At 34.2% G+C, this 20,414-nt stretch overlaps 3 protein-coding genes across 17 annotated transcripts in view; 2 read left to right on the top strand and 1 right to left on the bottom strand.

Moving 5' to 3' along the window:
* The window catches only part of tai (taiman), an 87,796-nt gene extending 74,168 nt beyond the window's left edge, over positions 1–13,628 (top strand). For 8 of the 14 annotated variants that reach the window (XM_069048418.1, XM_069048425.1, XM_069048421.1 and 5 more), the window contains 9 exons: positions 7–784; positions 5,628–5,912; positions 6,691–7,389; positions 7,450–8,073; positions 8,563–8,821; positions 9,292–9,483; positions 10,468–10,641; positions 12,424–12,500; positions 12,825–13,628. In XM_069048418.1, coding sequence (XP_068904519.1) covers positions 7–784; positions 5,628–5,912; positions 6,691–7,389; positions 7,450–8,073; positions 8,563–8,821; positions 9,292–9,483; positions 10,468–10,641; positions 12,424–12,500; positions 12,825–12,899 — 3,163 coding nt within the window. In that variant the 3' untranslated portion in view covers positions 12,900–13,628. The remainder of the gene's footprint in view (positions 1–6; positions 785–5,627; positions 5,913–6,690; positions 7,390–7,449; positions 8,074–8,562; positions 8,822–9,291; positions 9,484–10,467; positions 10,642–12,423; positions 12,501–12,824) is intronic. The other 6 variants (XM_069048419.1, XM_069048428.1, XM_069048427.1 and 3 more) reach the window with 6 other exon arrangements.
* A 467-nt stretch (positions 13,629–14,095) lies between these two features.
* LOC138131439 (COMM domain-containing protein 2) lies at positions 14,096–15,039 on the top strand. Its single transcript, XM_069048439.1, has 4 exons — positions 14,096–14,255; positions 14,307–14,467; positions 14,523–14,696; positions 14,754–15,039. Exons 1-4 carry the CDS (start codon positions 14,189–14,191, stop codon positions 14,973–14,975), a joined length of 624 nt encoding a protein of 207 aa, XP_068904540.1. The 5' UTR covers positions 14,096–14,188; the 3' UTR covers positions 14,976–15,039.
* On the bottom strand, positions 15,030–20,185 carry Hacd1 (3-hydroxyacyl-CoA dehydratase 1). 2 transcript variants are annotated; one of them, XM_069048438.1, is made up of 5 exons: positions 20,044–20,185; positions 18,573–18,920; positions 15,357–15,535; positions 15,210–15,294; positions 15,030–15,150 (listed from the first exon to the last, which is right to left on the bottom strand). In XM_069048438.1, exons 1-4 carry the CDS (start codon positions 20,133–20,135, stop codon positions 15,218–15,220), a joined length of 696 nt encoding a protein of 231 aa, XP_068904539.1. In that variant the 5' UTR covers positions 20,136–20,185; the 3' UTR covers positions 15,030–15,150; positions 15,210–15,217. The 2 variants fall into 2 exon arrangements, with proteins under 2 accessions (XP_068904539.1, XP_068904538.1); XM_069048437.1 differs by having other exon boundaries at positions 15,030–15,294.
* Between the last annotated feature and the right edge of the window lie 229 nt (positions 20,186–20,414).

Below are 20,414 nucleotides of genomic sequence, written 5' to 3'. Positions count from 1 at the left end.
TTCCAGTGAATACGACGCCATCGGCCCGTCAGATCCGGGCGGCGGGGGTACGAGTAGCGTCGGTGGACCCTTGATGACCAGCGTCGTGAACGGAACCCGTAACGGTACCGCCCCCGTCAGTTCTGGTAGTGACAGTTCGACTGCTTCTTCGAACGCATTGATGAACGCCGGCAACGCATCTTCTTTCACCACCTACACCATCGACAATGAGTTTCCTTTCGACATATTTCCGACGTCGACGTTCGAGCTGGAACCGTCCGCTTGGACGGAACCGCGGCCGGACTCGCGGCAGAGTGCGACTCCCGTATCGACGCCAACGCCGAGGCCCCCCAGCAATCCTGCCTATAGTCCTGCAACGACGGTGGCTCAGAGCCCGCTCGCTCCATTCGTCACCCAGCCGAGTCCGTCGACACCCGCCGCTCCCAATCCGTACACTAGTACCTTCCCGTTTAGTCCGTTGCCAGAACAGAACTACAATGTCGAAGAACCAAAAGATACCAAAGCAAACGTTTTGGATGAAGCCTCAAATATGATGGCCGATTCCGGTAGATTAAGAAATTTGTTAACTAAGCCGCCCAATGTAGCGGACTCATCGGCAAACGATGCGGACGGTAGGAATAAGCATAGAATATTGAAAGGTCTGCTGAATCAGCAGGATGAAGATGATAATCGTAACGATAACAGAGCTAGTCCCAGAGGAGGACTCATTAACAGAGGTCCCGTTGCCGGACCGTCAGAGTTACCGAAAACTTCAACAGCTGGAGGAAACAATATGTTACTGCAGGTACGTTATCCAATAGAATATGATCGTGTGTGTTCGCCATAAAATCCTAATAATGCGTAACACCTTCACGTTACATTGTGTACGGTCACTTTTCACGTTTTATAAAAAAAAAAGAGATAACTATTATTCATTTGTTTGGGTTTGACTTTTTTATTGCTTTGTGCAAATTGTGCATTTTTACTATTCGTTGAATTATTTAACTAGAAGTAGATGGATCGATAGATTGCTTTAAAAATATACAGACGTTACAAGTGCATATTTGGGAGCCAAAGATGTTTGACAATCGCTAAAAGCGTAACCCATCTTATTGGTGTTGCTTTGTTCAAATAAATACTATTTGTTGATAAAGTACTAAAATCCTACGTTTAAAGCAAAATTCTAAGATCATACAGTTAGCGCTAACATACAGAAGTAACTTGAAAACAAATTTGAAAATTGTAAAAACGTCTGTCTGTCTGTTGTATATGGATATCCATTAACGTTGTGTGAAGGTGAATTTATTTTCTGCATTTGTGAGAAATTGAAGCTCGCATTGAGAAGTTACTTATGTTGTCGTAGAAGACAATACACACTAATGGATCATCGAAGTGGAGAAGTTCATGTATTTTCTTGACTTCACACAAGACAAGGACATAAGTTTGGAGAGTACGCATATTAACTTATTCATGTTAATTTCCAGCGTTAAAACCTTTGAATATAAAGCCATATCATTGTTGCAGATTTAATCTCACCGTCGAAATACTAGACACATTGTTTTATTTAATACTCCTATCACTTTCTCTGCGAAATAAAGTTTAAGTTATCCTTATTTATGCATTAGAAGAACTTTTATTATACTCTAACTGGGGAATATGAAGTAAATAGGTGCACATTAAATAAACGTCTAACGTAACCTTCGTTAGAAGGTTGACAATTGTTGAAATATTTAAAAGATGTAGATAAATTTAATACAGCTGAGGACAAATTTTTATTTTTGGGTAAACATTCACATGTTACTCTCAAGTTATTTAATTTTTTTCTAAAAGATAGTGTATTAATGGACCGCATTAATACACTATTTTTCATTAATCAACGATTTTTGCGATTTTGACGTTTTGATGATATTTTGATGTATAAACAACCTCGAACATGCACTTACCAACACTGCAGTAGGTAGTGCAGCAGAGTTTTCTATATTTTATAGCTCCATAACTGCACAATTACGAATTCACTTTTTCAAAAGCCGACCTTTTTGGTTATAATTCGCATGTCATATTTTTCAAAGGTAACTAGGTTTTCTTAACAACCGTGGTTTTTACGTGAAATTGCGAATGAGTTGACGTCTTCTGACACTCTTTGTAGAAAAGTGAAGAGAAAGTGTTCAAAAATTTTAAAATGGCCTACACTGAGAACAAAAAAAGGATGAAGGTATTTTATAAGGTCTCATCTTTATCGAAAAAGATGAAATTGGTTTTGATTTGGCTTTAATTTGAAATTTTGTCACAAAAAAAAGTTTGCGGTCAACGAAAAAATTTTGTAATCAACTCGTTTGTTAATTGGCGATTAATAATCCCAACTATTAAAGGCACTCACGCGCTACACTCGTTCGTGCTTTAAACAGTTTCGATTATTAATAGCCTTCATTAACAAACTAGTTTATTAAATAACTATTATTTTGTTATTTATTTTATATTGTCAATAATTTAAATTCTTCAAATTTTTAATTGTCATCCTCATCAGTTATAGTTTAGACTACCAAACTTAAATAGAAGATAAAAAGATTTATCAGTAGAATACGACAAGAAATATCAGATATGATTTGAAACAATTTACAACTGGTTCGTAGTTTTATATAATTTTCTTATTTTTTGAACTGGGAAATCGTATTTAAAGCAATCAGAATTATTAGAATTAATATACATACTCAAAAATAATTAAATAGAAAGATTCAGATCATAATGATCATTCTCTAAAAATTAAGTGTTTGGTATATTTGCCTGTAAGTACATAGGTGTTGTATACCGGGTATTATGGAAGTCCACGTAATAAATTTAATCACCAATAGAACTCTTTAGATACGAGTAAACATTTTTTACATATTGATCTTTTTTAATCGAATATTTTTTTTATATTTTTCTAACCCCTAATTTGACACTTCGCTCATGGGATAATCATCGATTGAAACGAAAGAGTGAATGAAAATGTTTTTGTGCGATAAAGACTTTACAGTTTTTTCAAGAAAGAACGATCGCTGTTCTAATACTAACAGTTTTTACTGTCTTTCATTCGAGTATTTTAATTGAGTAAATTTTTTTTTCGTGCTTCGTCATCAATGGATGTGTAAACACATGAGCGGGTATGAATTTTAGGTTTTCGTTACACCCGGTATACATAGTTACTCAATAACTTGATTGAAAAATCATCACTACAAAAATACATACAAATCAACACATTTATTAGATATCGGAATACATACACCGTTACATAGGTACATATTAAATTTTATAAATTTGATGGTGAAAGCAATATCATTGATGCCACAAAAATGTCTTAAGTATTTTATATGATCAAACATCTCTGCCTTTTTCAATTCCAAGAAATTAACAATTAATTATAATTTTATTATTAAATTTTACGGTTGTTACTGTTGTATTTATCTAATTAAAAAGTCCAGACATGATGAGATACGCATGGAGTGTTCTTATTCATTACTAAATTAAATTAAATCGGAAGGACACGTTCTTAATTATTTTTTTATTTACAAATTAATTCAGTTTATTTAAATAGTTTCGAAACTCATTATGCATTATCAAATTGAACTCTTTTTTTCATTTCTAGTGTCTGGAATAGTTGCTTTAAGCAGAAATAAACTAAATGAACTTTCTTTGTGTCCAGTTTATGGAATTTTGTAAAGTCTGGACATATTAGAATATTTTTATTTAGAACTTTAATTGGTACTTTAAACGGGCGCACTCGAATTCCCGTCTGACTTATTTCTTGTCATAAAGTAATGCAAGAATTCCCGTCAGGTAATTATCAACTGATATAATCCATAACTCGAGTTCCCGTCAAGGGTAAAAGAGCGCTTCAATCCCTTACTTACCTACCCCTCTAGCCGTTGCCAGGTACCATTGTTGTTTACCATTACGTGGACCAAAAAAAAAATGTTTAAAATTTTAAAAAGTTACAAATACCCTGTGATCAACAATTATATATGTACATAGATAAGGGGCGGCTGTGATTTTGACAGTGTCAGATTTTTCGTATCTGTGCTAAGTCAGCTAATAAACGTCAAACAACTGTCACTATTAACCAAATTTTAACGCAAAAATGGTTTTTACTTCAGAACATAGAAGATTCATCATTGAATCTTACTTTCGTAACAGTGCTTTCAATAACCAAGATTTTTTTCTGACGGGAATTCGAGTCTAGAATTTGTGGTGCATTTTTGCCTTGACGGGAATTCGTGTGCAGGATTAAAGGGCCTATGTCCAAGGCCAGGTATAAAATATTATGCTGACGGGAACTCGTGTGCACCGCTTTAAACCTGTGTGACCTTTCAAAAGCACGGATCCAGGCGGTAATTACTGACAACGTGAATATTTTTCAGTATTATTTCCAAATACATACCTAGAATACCTAGATAATAAAACGATGCATAAGTCGTCAAAATTTTAGCATCTCTCAAACCAGTTTGTAGATGTAAGAAATTTTCAATAAATTTTCAAAAAGTTAAGAAGCTATGACACAATTGTCAGAGCTTCTTAACTTTTTGGTTTTAAATATGTACATATGGATGTAGAAAATTAGAAGTTTTTTTGCATGATTAAAAAGTGATTAAACAAGAGTGAAGCATTGGTTTCCGGTAGTTGATTCACTGATGACCCAGATTACATAACACTACATCATTTTGATAACAGATATTTCAAAACGAAATACCTTTTAGCTGCATCTTGCGCCAAAATATGTGGCTACACCTGACAATTTTCATAAATTTCTTTTAAATAATTTTATTGTTATTGTGATTAAGCAAATTAAGTAGATTTCTCATGAAATAAAATCTGTTTGGGCTATTCAAGTTTTAGTGTGGAGCTTTGGATTATATTTTTATTTTCCTTAGCGAATTTGATCAAAGTTTATTATGTGGTATGTATGCCTTCACAAATGCTTTTAAAGAAATTACGAATGTTTGATGTCAGTCACTGAACGCTTCTTGGTGGATGTAAAACCAGTAAGTTCGTGAAATTCTAGCAAAAGTTTGGAGTTGGTAAGGGACTTCTTTACCTGCTCCTGTGCGGCCCTATTATGCCTGCCATTGTAAAATCCTCGGCAATCAACAAATACTGTTACAACATGTACAATATTGAATATCTGGTGCTTTGTCGTTGTCTCTCCCATCTTTCTCGCACGCACAGTATTCGTTTCATTTTATGTACCTACTAAAGTACAAAATATTATCAGATATGCTTTTTCTCAGTTGGCAGTTCCTCAATGTGATAAAGCATTTACCCAACAGACAGGCAAGCAGCAAGACGTTTCGGTGAAACGAGAGCTTATTGTTGTTCAGTAAATTTTTGTTAGAGAGATGTGTGTGTGTGTTGTGCTTGAGTGATGTTAATATTAACCAGTCGATGATGATAAGCGTGCGTAGTGTAAGGATTTTTATTATTATTTTTTCATTAAATAAAAACCGACGAAACTGTTCTATGAGGTTACCTTACCTGCGCTATCAATTGTTTTTTCAAAAATTGTACCATGCGATTTACCGGACATCTGAATAAATATAGGCTTTTGCGTTGTTGCACCAGATGAGACTCGTAGATTTATTGTTGTCATTTATTTGTTTCTTTAATTGTTTATACAGTTGCTGAATGAGAGAAGCGATGACGACGATAATCTCGAAGCGAGAGCCGGCGTAAGGAAGAAAAGCGAGTTGCTTCATCAGCTGCTCAAAACCGAAAATCGCGAAAACGAAGACGAAAAGAAAAACGACGTTCAATCGCACGATGATTCGTTGTTACGTAGTTTGGGCTTCCCGATCACCAGTTCGCCGTCACCTCCAAACGGGGAGCCAGGAAGAGGTAGGAAAAGACCCAGTGACGACAGGGACGACCCTGCTGCGAACAAAAGGACAGCCGACGGATCTCAGGTACTTTTTCTTTTTAATAGAGTTCGTGTTCCCGTTCAAGAATTAAGAAAGATTTCCCTAAAAGTAATTCCGCTGTTGTAAGTTTATGCACTCGAGAACCCTTGATGGATTACTTTTAAATTACTCGTTAAATTTTCATGTTACAGTCCTCTTTATATTTTTAAATTTACAAAAACATATTAATCCACATTTTAAATGTTTGAGAACATCAAGAAAATGTCCTTTCTAATCGGTTTAGTAACACAACAAGAACTAACTAAGAATAGTAATTTTAACTGTATACTTGGTACGTTTTAAGACAATACGTCGAGATTCAGAATTACACCAAAAATGTGATTAGACATTATTTACAATTGAGCAAGGATAAATTAAATGATAACGATTACTTGTTTGATCAGTGATTAAATGTCATGCTTAACAAAAATGGAGTTCCCAAGAAGAAAACAAAAAATTGCATTAAACTTGCGAGCAGCTGGTGTGGACACGACGGAATGATGAATATGATTTTATTACCAAGTCACACCTTTCAATGTGCACGTATTTTTATCCGTTTGTTGTAATAGACGGTTAATGAAAATTTCAACATTGAGATCATTGTACTGTATTCTATGAAACTGATTATCTACTCGTTGAATAGATATTTTTTATTCATATTTGGAATATTTTTTTTAGTTTTGAAATTCATTTTCAGATGCGTCATAAAATTAAACAAAACTGCTTACAGCTATTTATTGCAGTATTTGGTGGCGTTATAGGTATAGTTTTAAATATTTCGCAGGTTTCATCGACGGGAGTGTCGACAGGAAGCAAGTTATGCGAAAGAAACAAGATGTTGGCGTCCCTGTTGGCGAAGCAACCGAGTAACCAACCTATCCCTCATATTCCCTCAAGCATTTTGTCGGCGACACCGCAAGAAATACTACCCCGGATCACACCAGCCGAAGCAGCTAAGATAACCAAGTCCATGCCTACTCGATCTACTACCTCTGTGACGCAACAGCGGACTGTTGTTAAGAATACAATTCCGGACAACATGTCGCGAATGGGCGGCCGACAACCAAGCACCAACTACCTCAATGCAATGTTGACGCATTCGAATAACATTCATCATCAACGAACGACGGATAATCGACAAATAGGTCAAGCAGATTCCGGTTCCTACACCTCACCTGCCACCTCGAGCACGGACGGAAATATAGACACCCCTGTGTGGGGTGACAATAATAATGTGCATTCGAACGATCCTCTGTTGTCGGATATTTTGGATCAAGTTATGGACATCGTTCCGGACGAAGTCGGAAGGGCTTATTCGCACGGCGAAGGCCAACAAGCAAACAATTTCCAAAATGATATGAGCGAAACAATGGCAATTAACATCATACAAAAGTCTCTTATGCAAATTGAATCCTCCGTAAAAAGTCCTTCGTCCCCGACGATTTCTTTGGCGGGAACTCCACCGGCGTATACTCCGACTACAGTAAGTGCATTTTTGGGTGGTCAGATTTGAACTGATGTATATTTTTCGTTTGTATCATAGATGACAAGCCAGAACAACCAAATGCGACCGTTTCCGCCTCCGAACTACCACCAGACGGGATTCATGTCCAAGCAGCGGATACCGGTCAGACCAGGAGTGCCTCAGTTTGCGGTTTCCAGTGGCGCAATCTCTAACGCTCAACAATTGCTAATACAACAACGTAAACAGCAAGAAGAACGACGTCGTCTTCTTCAGCAACAGCAGCAGCAGGAACTATTAATTCCGTCCAATGCTACAGCAGCTGAAAATCCGGGCTTGCAGAACATTGACAGCCTCCTAAATACAGTAGCACCCAATGTATCCTTACAGCGATCGGCTAGTTTACCGGAGTCGCAACTGTCTCCAAATTATGGGGGCCAATTGAATCAGCAAAATCAGAGAATCAATAATCAACAGCCATATTCGCCACATTCTCAACTGGTGTCGCCTATTGGACAACAGGCGGGCTTTCCGCAGACTTCAGCTGCAAATTATCAACAAGCAGGAGCTAGATTGTCGCCACAATTTAATCAGCAGATGTCATTGAGGCAAGCGTACCCGCAGGGAAACGCGCAAGGACAGAACTGGCAACAGTCCCAAGCCAGACTTAGTCTTCAGAATCCCATGCTTAACGCGCAGCTCACGGTCAGTATTTTTTTTTAACTTGTGCGTTACTAGTACCACATATTTATGTAGCATGAACTGCAGTATAATGAACTATAGTAACATAGTATGTATTAAACATATTACGAATAGAAAACAACTGAGACACCATCTAATAATATAACATGTAAACAATCATTTTTGGTCATGTAACATAAGAAAAAAAATTACATACACAGTCTGAGGTTTATTTTATCTTCATAAGTATGTGCTAAGTGTACAAAAGAAATTTGTGTTTTGTACATTGAAAAAATCAAAAACTACTTTTGTTTTTACATTTTATAATCGTGAACGTTAGTGGATGTAATAAATGTAATCTGATGATTTCTGATTTCAGTGTTAAATGGTTTAAATGTAATATATGTTTTGTTTTGTTGTCGTAATTTTTCCCAAAGGATTTTGTTTTGTAATTATACGTTTCGTGTAATCGATGAAGTCACCTTTACACTCTAACACACATTTATATCGTAGGGCAACTATGTATCAGGAGGACCTAACGGTCGAAATTTTCAGAGAGCGCCCAACCAGCAGCAACAGGCTCAACAACAACAACAGCAGCAACAACAGAGGTCTCTCAGCAGTCCGGGAACGGTGACATCGCGGCATTCACCGTACCCGCAGGACTCTTTCCCCCCACCGACGTCCCCGAACTCTGCCGCCTTTACCCAAAATCAGTACCTGAGGCTACAGCGCGCTAACAGCGTGCCCACTGCCACAACCCAGTTGCCAGGTATGTGTCAGTTACCACTTGCTAAAATTGAATTTCACCGAAAACCACAGTTTTAACTACTTAACGTGATGAGTGTGTGATTTCTTCACAGTTTGGTTTTTCATGACTTGTATTAGATTTAGAGAGTATCGATAATTTTTTATTGCAAATTCACTGCAAAGTTTATTGAGATTTATACTTTTAAGTTTTTTATTTGATATTTTGGGACCGTATTGAGCATGGTTTGAATTTGCTACCCATGCATTTGTAGAGAGTTTTAGATCATGCAGTGGTTATATTGCATGGTAGACTTCTAGTTTAGTCTTTCAATGAGAGAACATTGTTTATCAATCTTTCATTGAAGGAATGGTTCTGGTGAGTATCAGAGGGGCGATCGTTGAGCGTCCGGACGCGACGGTCTTTAAATTAGTAGGATTGTATTAGAAACAGGTGGCATAGCCAGATCTGAGAGGGTGGCGTGTGTGTTGCAGGTGGCCTGGGATCCCCCCGGCCATACGGCAGGGAACACCACCCACATCCCTATCCCCCAATTCCTCCCAACCCTCACCAACACCCCATGATGTACCAACAAGACTCCTCCCAGTACTGTTATGATCAGACGGGTTTACAGTTAGCCTACAATGGCGCAGACAGGGGTCGAGCGCCCCAACACCTTCAAGCCGGTAAGTTGTCGGCGGCATAATAGGGGCACTCTCAACACCTCCACAGCAAATCTCTAGAACCGGACCTCCAACAGAAATTGACCCCCTTCGTTTTTGCCGTCTTTTTGTTTTGAAATCTGCACATAAAGAAGGGCTCGGGATTCCGTCAAGAGCACACAGTTCTGGAGATTTATCGGTCATTTCACAAGCACTCATCGGCACATCGCCCTGTGTCTAACACTCATTACATTTACATGTGCTCGCCTCATGGCTGTGCTAAAATTCCACTGGGGTAATATCGTCCTTTACCGTTATCCCTGTTTACCTTGATTACCTCATATGTATCGCCATGACTTCATTGATATGTGTTGTTTTTCCATGCTGTGCTGTTTTTTATGTTGCTTTTAATGTGTGTTCTATGTGCTTTTTATGTTTTTATTTGTTTATTTTTTATGTCACTTTTTGGAAAGTGCCGTTGTTGAATTAAGTCGCTTTTTGTGTTTTAATATTGTCGATCATCACTTTGGCAATAGAATGTGTAGTTGAATAAGGTTTGCAATGAGCATGACATTTTTAATCTTTGTAGATGGCTTCTCATTTGAAACATCTTTTGGTTGTTACATCGCCCAGTTGTAAAAAAGGATAACAAACCGATGAACTATTGTTGATTGTACAATTATCCTACCGATTAAGAATTTTTTAACGATAAGTTCCGGTTAATTTTGTTTGTCATTTCCTGAGTGGAAATTGTAGTCACTGGATGTCATGCACGTTAGCACGTTTTATTATCATTTATGATGTTTCTGATTACATCTCCACACTGTTATTTTTTAGACTTATATTGTTGATTTGAAAATTTTCACTGTTTTGATCAATAAATGAAATACTCGAAGTTGAAACGTGAATGCTCGTTTTTTTTAATCAACCACGAATAATTGTTAATGATAACACTGTGGAGTCGTGCTTTAGTTGGGCGACCCGAAATGAAATGGCTTATCGTGTTAGGTGTGTCCGGAGGTGGCCCCACATCGGAATTCGTCCGGCAAGAGTTACGTGCGGTGGTCGGTGCCAGAACTGGGCAAGCCCAGACTGCTCCAAACAGGACCCAGTCTCAGTTACTCAACCAGCCACAAGTTGATCTCGAAGCCTTAGGACTTACGTTCGAACTGCCCACGACTGGTAAGTTGGTCTATCAGTTGGGCATGCATTACCTTATTTAGAGTAAATATTATCAGATATTTTTTGTACATTATCTTTAGTGAGACTTTATTGTGTACGTGTAAATTCAACTTGGCTTTCTTACTAACGCCCATTCAGTAGTGCCTATTAATTGTAAATACATAATAAAATACAAAACTAAGCTTGGCCATCTCACGTAATCCGAAAATCGAATTCGAACACAAAAAGTAATTTAGGATGTTTCAAATGAATTCTGAAAAAAAAGATACAACTGATTTATTATTTACACATCATTAACATGCTATTAGAATATAAAGTTTTCGCTCTAGTCTTTGGAATTTGCTTTTCTCTTTTCATTGACCGGCGTAAAATATTAGTAATTTTATTCATTTTCATTTCTAATTATATAAATAATAACGTAACCAAATATACACAATTGCGTCACACATTCATAACTTCCCTTTTCTCTTTGTAGATACTTTTAACAATAAGTAGGTGTCCCAAAGTGTGTTATGTTTTGTTTTTTTTTTTTTATTCCTAAGATGAAAATAAATATTCTCTTTTAGTGTTTGCCAAGAGGTTTGGTGCAAAAAATACATTATTTTAGAAATAAAGAAATTGCCAAGTGAAATTCTGTACACACACTATTGAGGCTCCTCATATTTCGACATATTTTTTAGAAGAACGTATGATAACGAAAACAAATTCACCTCCTTTTGTTTTCACTTTCAAACAACTAATCGATGCATGCAACATTGTTTTTCTAATTAAGAAAATAAGGGGTGTTACGTAGTTTTCGTTGTGATAGTGCAGTAGATTACATATCAAGTATGTATGTAATGGATTTACTTAACCAATTACTGTTGTTGCATGTGCTAAAACTAATTTTGTAGTAAAAAAAATCTTTGACAAAGTAAATATGTTGGTGTAGTTTAGATTCAATTAATAACGTAGGTTATTTTATTAATTTTACTAGATACGATAAATCAGGAGACGTTTTACTGGAAGATTAAGACAAGTTGCATAGTTCAGCAGAAATACTTAATTTTACAGCATATTTGCATGGAAATAATACTATTTCTCGAAGTTACTTGTGCATTCGCAAAAATCACCGATGCTCGTATTGGTTTTTTTTTTTTTTTGTAAGTTCAAAGGATAAAGTAGAGAAAAGTGTTGTACGGAGAGTTTTCGTAACGACTAATTTTTTAGTATCATCGTTTTATGAACGTATTACAAAGTGATTTTTGCGATGCAGAAAACTTTCAAATAGTGATTCTGGTACAAAAAATATTTGATAATAGAAATTATCTACAAACAATGAAACCATATTTTCATTCCACATTAAATAATAATTGCTATGTGACATCAGTGCAGATTTTTATCATCACTGCGTGAACGTTCAATAAAAGTCCAATTTAGGCGCGTTTTAGTTGTCCAAAGAAATTAATATTTGCCATTAACTGTAATTTTTATATTTGACTGGCACTCATTTTTATGTTTTATGACATTGTATCGAGGACGTTTAACATCCTTGTATTTGGTACACAGGGAGGTGGTGTTCTCGCATACATCTCTACACGTGACATGTGATCTTTGTGACATACCATTTCCCTGTATTATACTCCCCCTCCATGTGTGTTTTTGTACTTACTAAACATATATAAGGGGCAGAGGGCACCCACGCCGCCTTGAATGTAATTTTTATAAAAAGTTCCCAAAGAAACAAAGCGGCAAGGGTGCTCCTGCAGGGAGTGCGTACAATGACATCATTGTTGCGTGCAGGTGCGAGTGATAGCCCGAAACTTTGGGGTACGATGGGTTCAGATATGGCAATGTCTCCGCAGCCAGCGACCTCCAGGGTAAGCCAAGCAAGCCACAAACCTTTCCTTTTACACGCTTGTCCCGCTTGCTCTGTTACTAACTGCTTGCATGTCGAACAGCGTCCTCTTTATGCGAACGTACAGCAAAACGAAATACGTTTGGCCAACCGACAGTGTTCTGTAACGTGAAAAAATAATTGTGCCAACCGCTTAATCATTCGACATACACTTTACACTACTTTTAAATATAACCGAGAAGTAAAACTGTTTTGTCGTTGTAGTTCGCTAAATGTATCGAATTTTTGTGCGTACGTCCCTCAATTTTCCGTAAGATATAAAAAAACTTATTAGAAATTATTGCAGAGTTCTATGGAGGAGGCGCGGCCAGGTGATCACAGTACCAAGTCGTCGCTACTGCAGAAGCTGCTGTCCGAGTGACCACCGCGTGTACATAATAGAGATATATACTACTAGGTACCTCATCGGTTCTGTACCGCAGGCTGTAATTTAGACAGGTTAGCTGTATCAAGTGCATTACTACGTTGCTTGTTCGTTTCGTTAGGGTAGTGCGGAGCGAGGGAAGGCGCAGAGGGCTTGAGTGCAATTGTAAATAAATAGGAGGACTTTGTTTATATTTATATATACATATTATATATAAATAACAATTATACATAATTATATTTTATTATTGGACTTGTTTAAATTTTGATTATGATTACGTAATTAATGCGGCGGCTGTGCGAAAGCTGCGGCACCACCCTGTTATCAATTATTATTTTGGATGTGTTTAGTGTTGTCTTCCTTTCAGTGAGTGTTCAAGCTACGCATTACCAAAAAACATAAAAAAAGATAAAATGGATTTTAAAATAATAACAAATAGTAACTGTTAATATTTTATACATAATTTAAAATACGTTATTTGGAGAGCTCGTTTTGTTGGACATTGTGATAGGCAACCAAGCCATGTTACTGTTGCTAGGAACGTTCCTAGACCTTATTAGTAATAATAGCATTCATACTTGATTATTGTCAATTACACCCCGCCACTAAATTAAAAGAAATGAACAAATTGACAGACAAAAACATTATTTAATTACACAGATATTTTTTGTACATTATTGGAGTTTTGAAATATATCTATATATATAAATAAAAGTATAATTTCTATGCGTATTTTATTTAAATCGTACTTTCCTCCCTTTTTTTTTTGCATCCTAACTACACACTTCTTTCCACAACGAGCTATATGTATGTATTGTTGAGGTAATTCTGTTTTTAAAAACTTGTGACCAAATATTTAGTTGAATGAAGAGCACTAATCAGCAATTAACGTGAAAGAAAGAAAAAGACAAAGTTATACTGTATAGCAAAAAAATATGATGCATAATGTATTTAAAGAATTTGATTAGAAAAAGTTTGATTAACAATTTTTTTAACTGCCTTAAATGTATTTACATAATGAAAGCGTGTTGCGGACAATTTAAAACTGTTTATTCTACAGTGTTAACTGTATAAGATCGTTGCATATATTCCACGGAATTGTATTTTGTTTTAAATACGTAATTACTAAAATAATATAATTTTAATATTGACAGTTATGTGAATTTTTGTAGTTGGCAACATTTTCTAACCAAATTTGGCTGTCACTGTCAGAGGACTGTCAGCTTCCTCCTTCATTTCTACAATTAGGTTATGTTGATGAAAACACTTCACGATCATTCTATAAAATGTTAATTTCATTGAGGACAGATCATAAAGAGCATTTGAGTCTTTTAACAAGTCAGTCAGTTCAAGGTAAGTTGATTAAATTAAAATGTTATTATCATTTATAAGGCAACATTGCAGTACTGATTGACTTTTGTAAGTTGGCAATTGATTTCCTTCAAAAGGGGCCGAATCTGAAACTGTATGCTGCAGCTGCTGAAAAACTTTCGGTAGAACTAGATACAGTTCAAAATTGCATTCATGGTTTAGTTCATCTTCTTTTACTCAGTTGTAAGCATAAGGTAATTATCTAATTTGGAGAAGGCACATTATTTTAATTGTTGAATTCACTTTCAGCTAAGTGAAGCTGACTTTAAAGATTCCATTTTAACTTTAGGCTTTAATTCTGATCAACAGAGTATCCTTTATAAATTTTATGAATCAAAGAAGTCAGAAGTTGAACAAATTATTTATAAACTTAGGGTGAATGAACCTCATTATCATGATTTAGATTGGAGGTTTGAAGTACAGGTTTGTATATAAGTAAATAAAAAAAAATTAGTGACTTATTTAGATAATATTATTTAGGTAGCTTCTAGAGCTTTATTGCATCAAGTTACACCACTTATAACATTAGATTTGGTTTTAAAAACATTAAAAAATGATGGCAGTAGTTATGATATGGAACATCTACTTTTGCAGACAGATGTAACTAATCTGTTGCATATTACTCAAGAATTAGAAAAAGCTTTGACAGAGTCAAGAAGTAGGCATTCCAGAAAGATTCAAAGAGCCTTGAATAATTTGTAACTTTCTTGTAATCAGTAGTTTTATTACTTTTAAAATACAAAATAAAGTGTAAAGTATTTCTAAATATTTTGTAATAATCAGTGTTGAACCCAACAGTTACACCCGTTTTTAAAAACAAATTGGGAGATGGGATTACATAAAAGAAATCAAACAATAAACATAACAAAGTATTAGTCTTTTACCATGCCTCAGGGCTTGACCACAATTAGATTTTGGTATCTAATGAGACCTCCAGCCACAATTTATTTATTTTTTTGTTGTGTACCACCAAGAACTTTTCGTCTCAAGGTAAACATATGCATATATAACTGTGGAAATACTAAAAAAAAAGGAGAAACAGTAAATAAATGTTTAAATATAATTTTATATGATATAACTTACTTGGAATATACAACAACATCAAAAGCCACAAAGCAATCTGGTAATCAAAAGTGAAGTTCACTGCATTTGGCATTTCTATCGTGAATATTTTTGTTTCACCCACTTCTTTTTGAGCAGCAAAAATACATAACAGTTCTCCTGTTACTCCTATTGGATAGAGAATTATAAAAGTTGTATACCTGAAAATGATGAGATTTTATAAAGATAAAATAAAAAATTTGTTTTGTTTTGTAAGCCCGGATTATTACCTAATTTGATATTATACCTATTGCTTTAGATTGATTACTGTTCCGTGTCGAAGGACCAAAGTATATTTTGCGTGAACTTTGTTGTATCGGCTGTTCGATATCTCATGTATAGCGAGCTCTATAATTTTGAACTTTGAAATCACGTATCTTTTTCTTCTTTGTAGTATTTTTCTCTGATTTATTATTTTAGAGACACTCAGTACCACATAAAACTATTTAAAAACATTAGAAACCAACATTAAATAAAAAAATTAAGAAAAAGCTATACAAATTTGCTTTCAATAAGCAAATTATTATTTCAAGTTTTAACGATGACCACGCATTATTTTTTCGTCACATAATTTAGGAAATTCCACTTGAATCAACGTTAAATAATGAGCGAAAGCAGATATATGTATTTTTATGCATTTTTTTATCAATAAAAATTTGTATATTGAGTAGGTATATTGGGACTTGATTATAAATAAAGTCATGAGCATGCAGTTTTTAGTAGGTAACGAAGTATTCGATCCAATTACATATTAATCAGCAGTTACCTGAATGTACTACACGCAATAAAATTTAACACGGACATAATTACTTTGTGTACCTATTGGTAAAAAGTTACATTAAATTATTATTTTTTTTTTAGTAGGTACTATATTATAGAAGTTCTTATTTTTACAAATGTATTTATGTTTTAAAAATAAGTATCGAAACAAAAACTTTATATGTATTTATGCGAAGCACGCAGTTTGACCTCGAGCAAAAAAAATGTTAGGTACTCATATTTACTACATATTAGTCATTTTACTTATTTTATTATAATTGAATGATTTAAAGACGTCTGTGAATAGAATTAAACAAAAATAATTTATGAAAGGTATCATGAATTGTTTTTTTGGTTGAGGCGTAGCGAAGACGAGGGTAGATCAATGACTACTTATTGTTTACAATCGCTGAATCAATACAATGGAAAATGTTTTTATACAATACTTAACTTTTAGTTCTAAATTCAGAGGTTTGTAGAACTGTTTAAAGCTGCAAGACCGTAAATTAAATAATTTAAGTTTAAACTTTGAAACAATTAACATAGCTTTGCTTTGGAACACGGCAGATAACAGTAAATTGAGTTTCGAAAAGAAAAGAACTCGAACTATATACATACATGAAATTTAGAAAGATAAATAATTTTGTTATGAAGTAGAAATACATATATGAATAAAAAGGAAAAATGATCAAGTGGAGGTCAAGGCATTAAATATCTACGTACCTATGTCATGTAGAACGTCATTTAAAATCGTCGTTTATAAAGTCGGTAACGTATGCAAGTGAAGTAGTAAAGCTAATCGACAGAGGCTTGAAAAAAAGTTCAAAAGATTTCGAAAATATGGGGAATACGAATTAACAAAAAAAAAACGAGTTTGACAAATTAAACGCAATAATATTATAATACTAAAAGTAATGGGACTAGACATATACAGACGGCCCTTTTCAAAGTAGAATTAACTAATTGAGAGTAATGATAATAGTAATTAATAATAGTCAACGGTGGTTCCAAGGAGTAAAAAAGAATATACAAAACTCGAAAAAAGAGGAAGAGACAATGAAAACGAAGTCTGCAAGGTTAATGTATACCTACAGTTACTAACGAGTTAAAAGGCCCATCAATTGTAAAACTCATGCGCTTTGCTACGAGAAGCAAAATATCTAGTCAGTTGTTTTCTCACAAAATATTTGAAAACTTACTAACTTAGACAAATAGATACATAATGAAACACAAAAATCTACTTGTTTTTAACGTTAATCTGTCAATATACGAAATAAAAGCGTAGGAAAAATATAAGTCTTAAATGTGGCGTTTTAATTAATTCTATAACGAAAATATTTGACATACATATGTATTCTAATAATCACAATGACGAATCATTTATACGTCTACTTAAAATCCATGCATATAATTGAATCGGTCATTTCAAAAACAATGTAAGACGAGTAAATGTAATTTTTCAGGAGACGTATAAAACTGGATAAAACGAAAATGAATTCAGTGCAACAAACAACGTTTAATAAATGATTAAGCAATTGCAGATTTAAAACATCGCGATTGCTAAATGATGTTAGAAAAAATATTTTACCATTTCTTTCTGATCTGTGGTTTTTGCAAAGAATGAATTTACGGTTAACAAATATCGGTTTGAAATCATTATAGATTGCGTGTATTCATTATGTGCGGTTTAAAAAAAAACGCGTAGTTTATTCAAGAATATCTATTTAAAATGAAAACAAAAGTTACTTATTACGTCATAAAAAAAATCTACAAAAGTACGACGACCTTGCGGTACGTAATCATAATCATACTCGATGAATTTAACGTAACTGTCGACATTTTCCTCTGAAATTTTTCTATAAAATGATAAATACTCGTACTCTAAAAATGCGACCTTTCGCTTGGTTTATATTTTCTTTTTTTATCTATAGGAACCCAGTTATTGGCTGACGCTTTTGTACTTTATAGGTAATTTTATATGATATATATCAAGATTAAAATGTTCTGTATTAGGCCCCCGATGAAATTTTCTGTAGAAACAATCTCTTTTCAGTTTGTGTCGTAGGTACCTAACTACTTAAAATTAATGCACGCAGATACTACATACAAACGATATACGTACTTATTTTGTTCTTTCGGCACTCTTTTACCGAAACTTAGTGCTAAAACAACGATTTACATATTGTTTTTTTAGCAGTGGATATTGTAACTCCACGCTTGCTATTTAACAAAAAATTCTGAATTCTGTTATTTTAACACAGAACATGTAACAACCTTTGAATAAGAGATTGCCGTTAATTAAAAAACCACTTTTATATTTTTTCTAATTACATTCTTGAAATGAGTGATTCCATTGTTCGACTGCTTCTAGTACATAGGTTACCATTTAAATGGAAATGTTTTTATTTAACATCGAGCAATACAACAACAATAACTTACCTAAGCCACGTGACAATGTATGGAACACCTCCAGTCAAATTAAGAGTGTAATTTCCGTATCGAATAACTTCTGTTATAGCCCATGCAAATAATGCCAAAGGCAAGCCAATAGTTTCACGAGCAGCTTGAGTTACAAGTATTACTCCACAGACAACAATCACTCTTGAAGCCACTTGCATTGCTGTAATCAACGGATTTGATGGTACAATTCGTATTACGGCGTGTACCACTTCTAGAACGGCTGCATTTTGAAAAATAATCAATGACCATTTTACCGTCTCGTATAGAGATTTTGTATTTGGTGCAAACAAATAATACGAGACTAGCTGATACAATAGATACAACCAACTGAAACAACAAATTTAGGTATTACATATATTTTGAATGAGAACTTTATTATGCGAATCTCAATTCTAATAACTTAAAATTCTCATGAAAATATTTTACTATTTTTCCCACAATTATCTTCAAAGTTATCATTACCTCATATTTTTATAAAAGAAATAATGCTGGTGTGTATGTAGGTAGATATAGGGTAAGATTTTATAGATAAGTTTTTCCCTCTCTGAGTCAAATATTAGTTGTATGTACGTATTTTTTTACAAATGGGAAAATAAAACTTGTTGAATAATTATTAGTAAACAAATATTACAGAAATAACAGACCATTAATATTCCACGATTTGAAGGTTGTCTCTTAAAATTATTTATAATATAAACAACTTTTAAAAATGTACCTATACATCATTATTTTCTTAATAAACAACATGCTTATTACATTGTTGTTCATTTAAACAAAATGTCATAAAAATGGTCCAATTATCAGGACTACAAAAATGTAATTTTTGAATGTAAAAAACGTAGGTAGTATTTTAAAATTATGCTCAAAAAATTCAAAAACTGTCGAATTAACATGATACATACAAAATAATAACAAAACAAGCCGCAATCGGTCGCCTCATTAGAAAAACGGTTTTCAATTGTAGGCCATATTTTTCATATTTCTAGGAATTTTTTCTTCATATTCAAATATGTTCTTTTCTTTTTTTTAATTGATTTTAAAAAACTAAGAATGAATTGCTCCACACCAACAGTTGTGCTAAAAGTAGGTATCTATCTATTCTAACACTAAATGCTATGCATTTCAAATGTAAATATAAATTAATAAAAACGACACACCAATGGTACAAAATTTACACGCGACCGATGGCGAGTTAAATAAAATTATCAGCATAAGTAGGTAAGTATATGAAGTTTTCCTGTTATCAACAGTTTCCAGATAATGATTTCTTTTTTCCACAAGATACTTTTTATTGCGACTGTACACACATTTACATGATTTAACCAAATCTTGAAGATACTGAAACTACATAATTGAACCATTTCACTAAATGTGACAGTTTTTATTTAAGAATAATACCGAGTTAATACATAAATTAATAGGTAATAAAATTAATTCACTACACACTTACCCAAAGGTTTCAATAAAATTATAAGCAATTAAATAACTTTTAACTATGGGAGAATTTTCTTTTCTGGGTTTACTTGCTTTCGCGTTGGCCATTTTTTGAGAATTACTTGCACAACGTATACAACACCTGTGCTAACACTGTCCACGAAAAAAGTAATCTGACAAGTGTACGGAGACAGATCTATAAACCATCGAAAGCGGTCAGTGTCGGTGTGTTCAAGTGTGTTACGTTTAATGTTTACGTTAAATATTGCCCCCTCTTATTGTACCAAAAGGCAAAAGGTCATCTGACTTGAATACTTGGAAGCAATTTTCTTTTTTAGGCAACCAACCGTAACCAACTGCACTAAATTAAACTACCTTTGCTACTAC

The sequence above is a fragment of the Tenebrio molitor genome, chromosome 5 (genome assembly GCF_963966145.1).
Source record: "Tenebrio molitor chromosome 5, icTenMoli1.1, whole genome shotgun sequence".
In the NCBI taxonomy this organism is placed as follows: domain Eukaryota; kingdom Metazoa; phylum Arthropoda; class Insecta; order Coleoptera; family Tenebrionidae; genus Tenebrio; species Tenebrio molitor.
This window is presented reverse-complemented; position numbering and strand designations above follow the sequence as displayed.

What these genes read in the sequence shown, in the direction of transcription:
- LOC138131439 (XM_069048439.1), top strand. Translation starts at nt 14,189, where the DNA reads ATGTTAATTTCATTGAGGACAGATCATAAAGAGCATTTGAGTCTTTTA. An exon ending in AACAAGTCAGTCAGTTCAAG is followed by an intron (nt 14,256 to 14,306) that starts GTAAGTTGATTA and finishes GCAACATTGCAG; the next exon opens with TACTGATTGACTTTTGTAAG. An exon ending in ATTGGAGGTTTGAAGTACAG is followed by an intron (nt 14,697 to 14,753) that starts GTTTGTATATAA and finishes AATATTATTTAG; the next exon opens with GTAGCTTCTAGAGCTTTATT.
- Hacd1 (XM_069048437.1), bottom strand. Translation starts at nt 20,135, where the DNA reads ATGGCCAACGCGAAAGCAAGTAAACCCAGAAAAGAAAATTCTCCCATA. An exon ending in AATTTTATTGAAACCTTTGG is followed by an intron (nt 18,921 to 20,043) that starts GTAAGTGTGTAG and finishes TTGTTGTTTCAG; the next exon opens with TTGGTTGTATCTATTGTATC. An exon ending in TACATTGTCACGTGGCTTAG is followed by an intron (nt 15,536 to 18,572) that starts GTAAGTTATTGT and finishes CATCATTTTCAG; the next exon opens with GTATACAACTTTTATAATTC.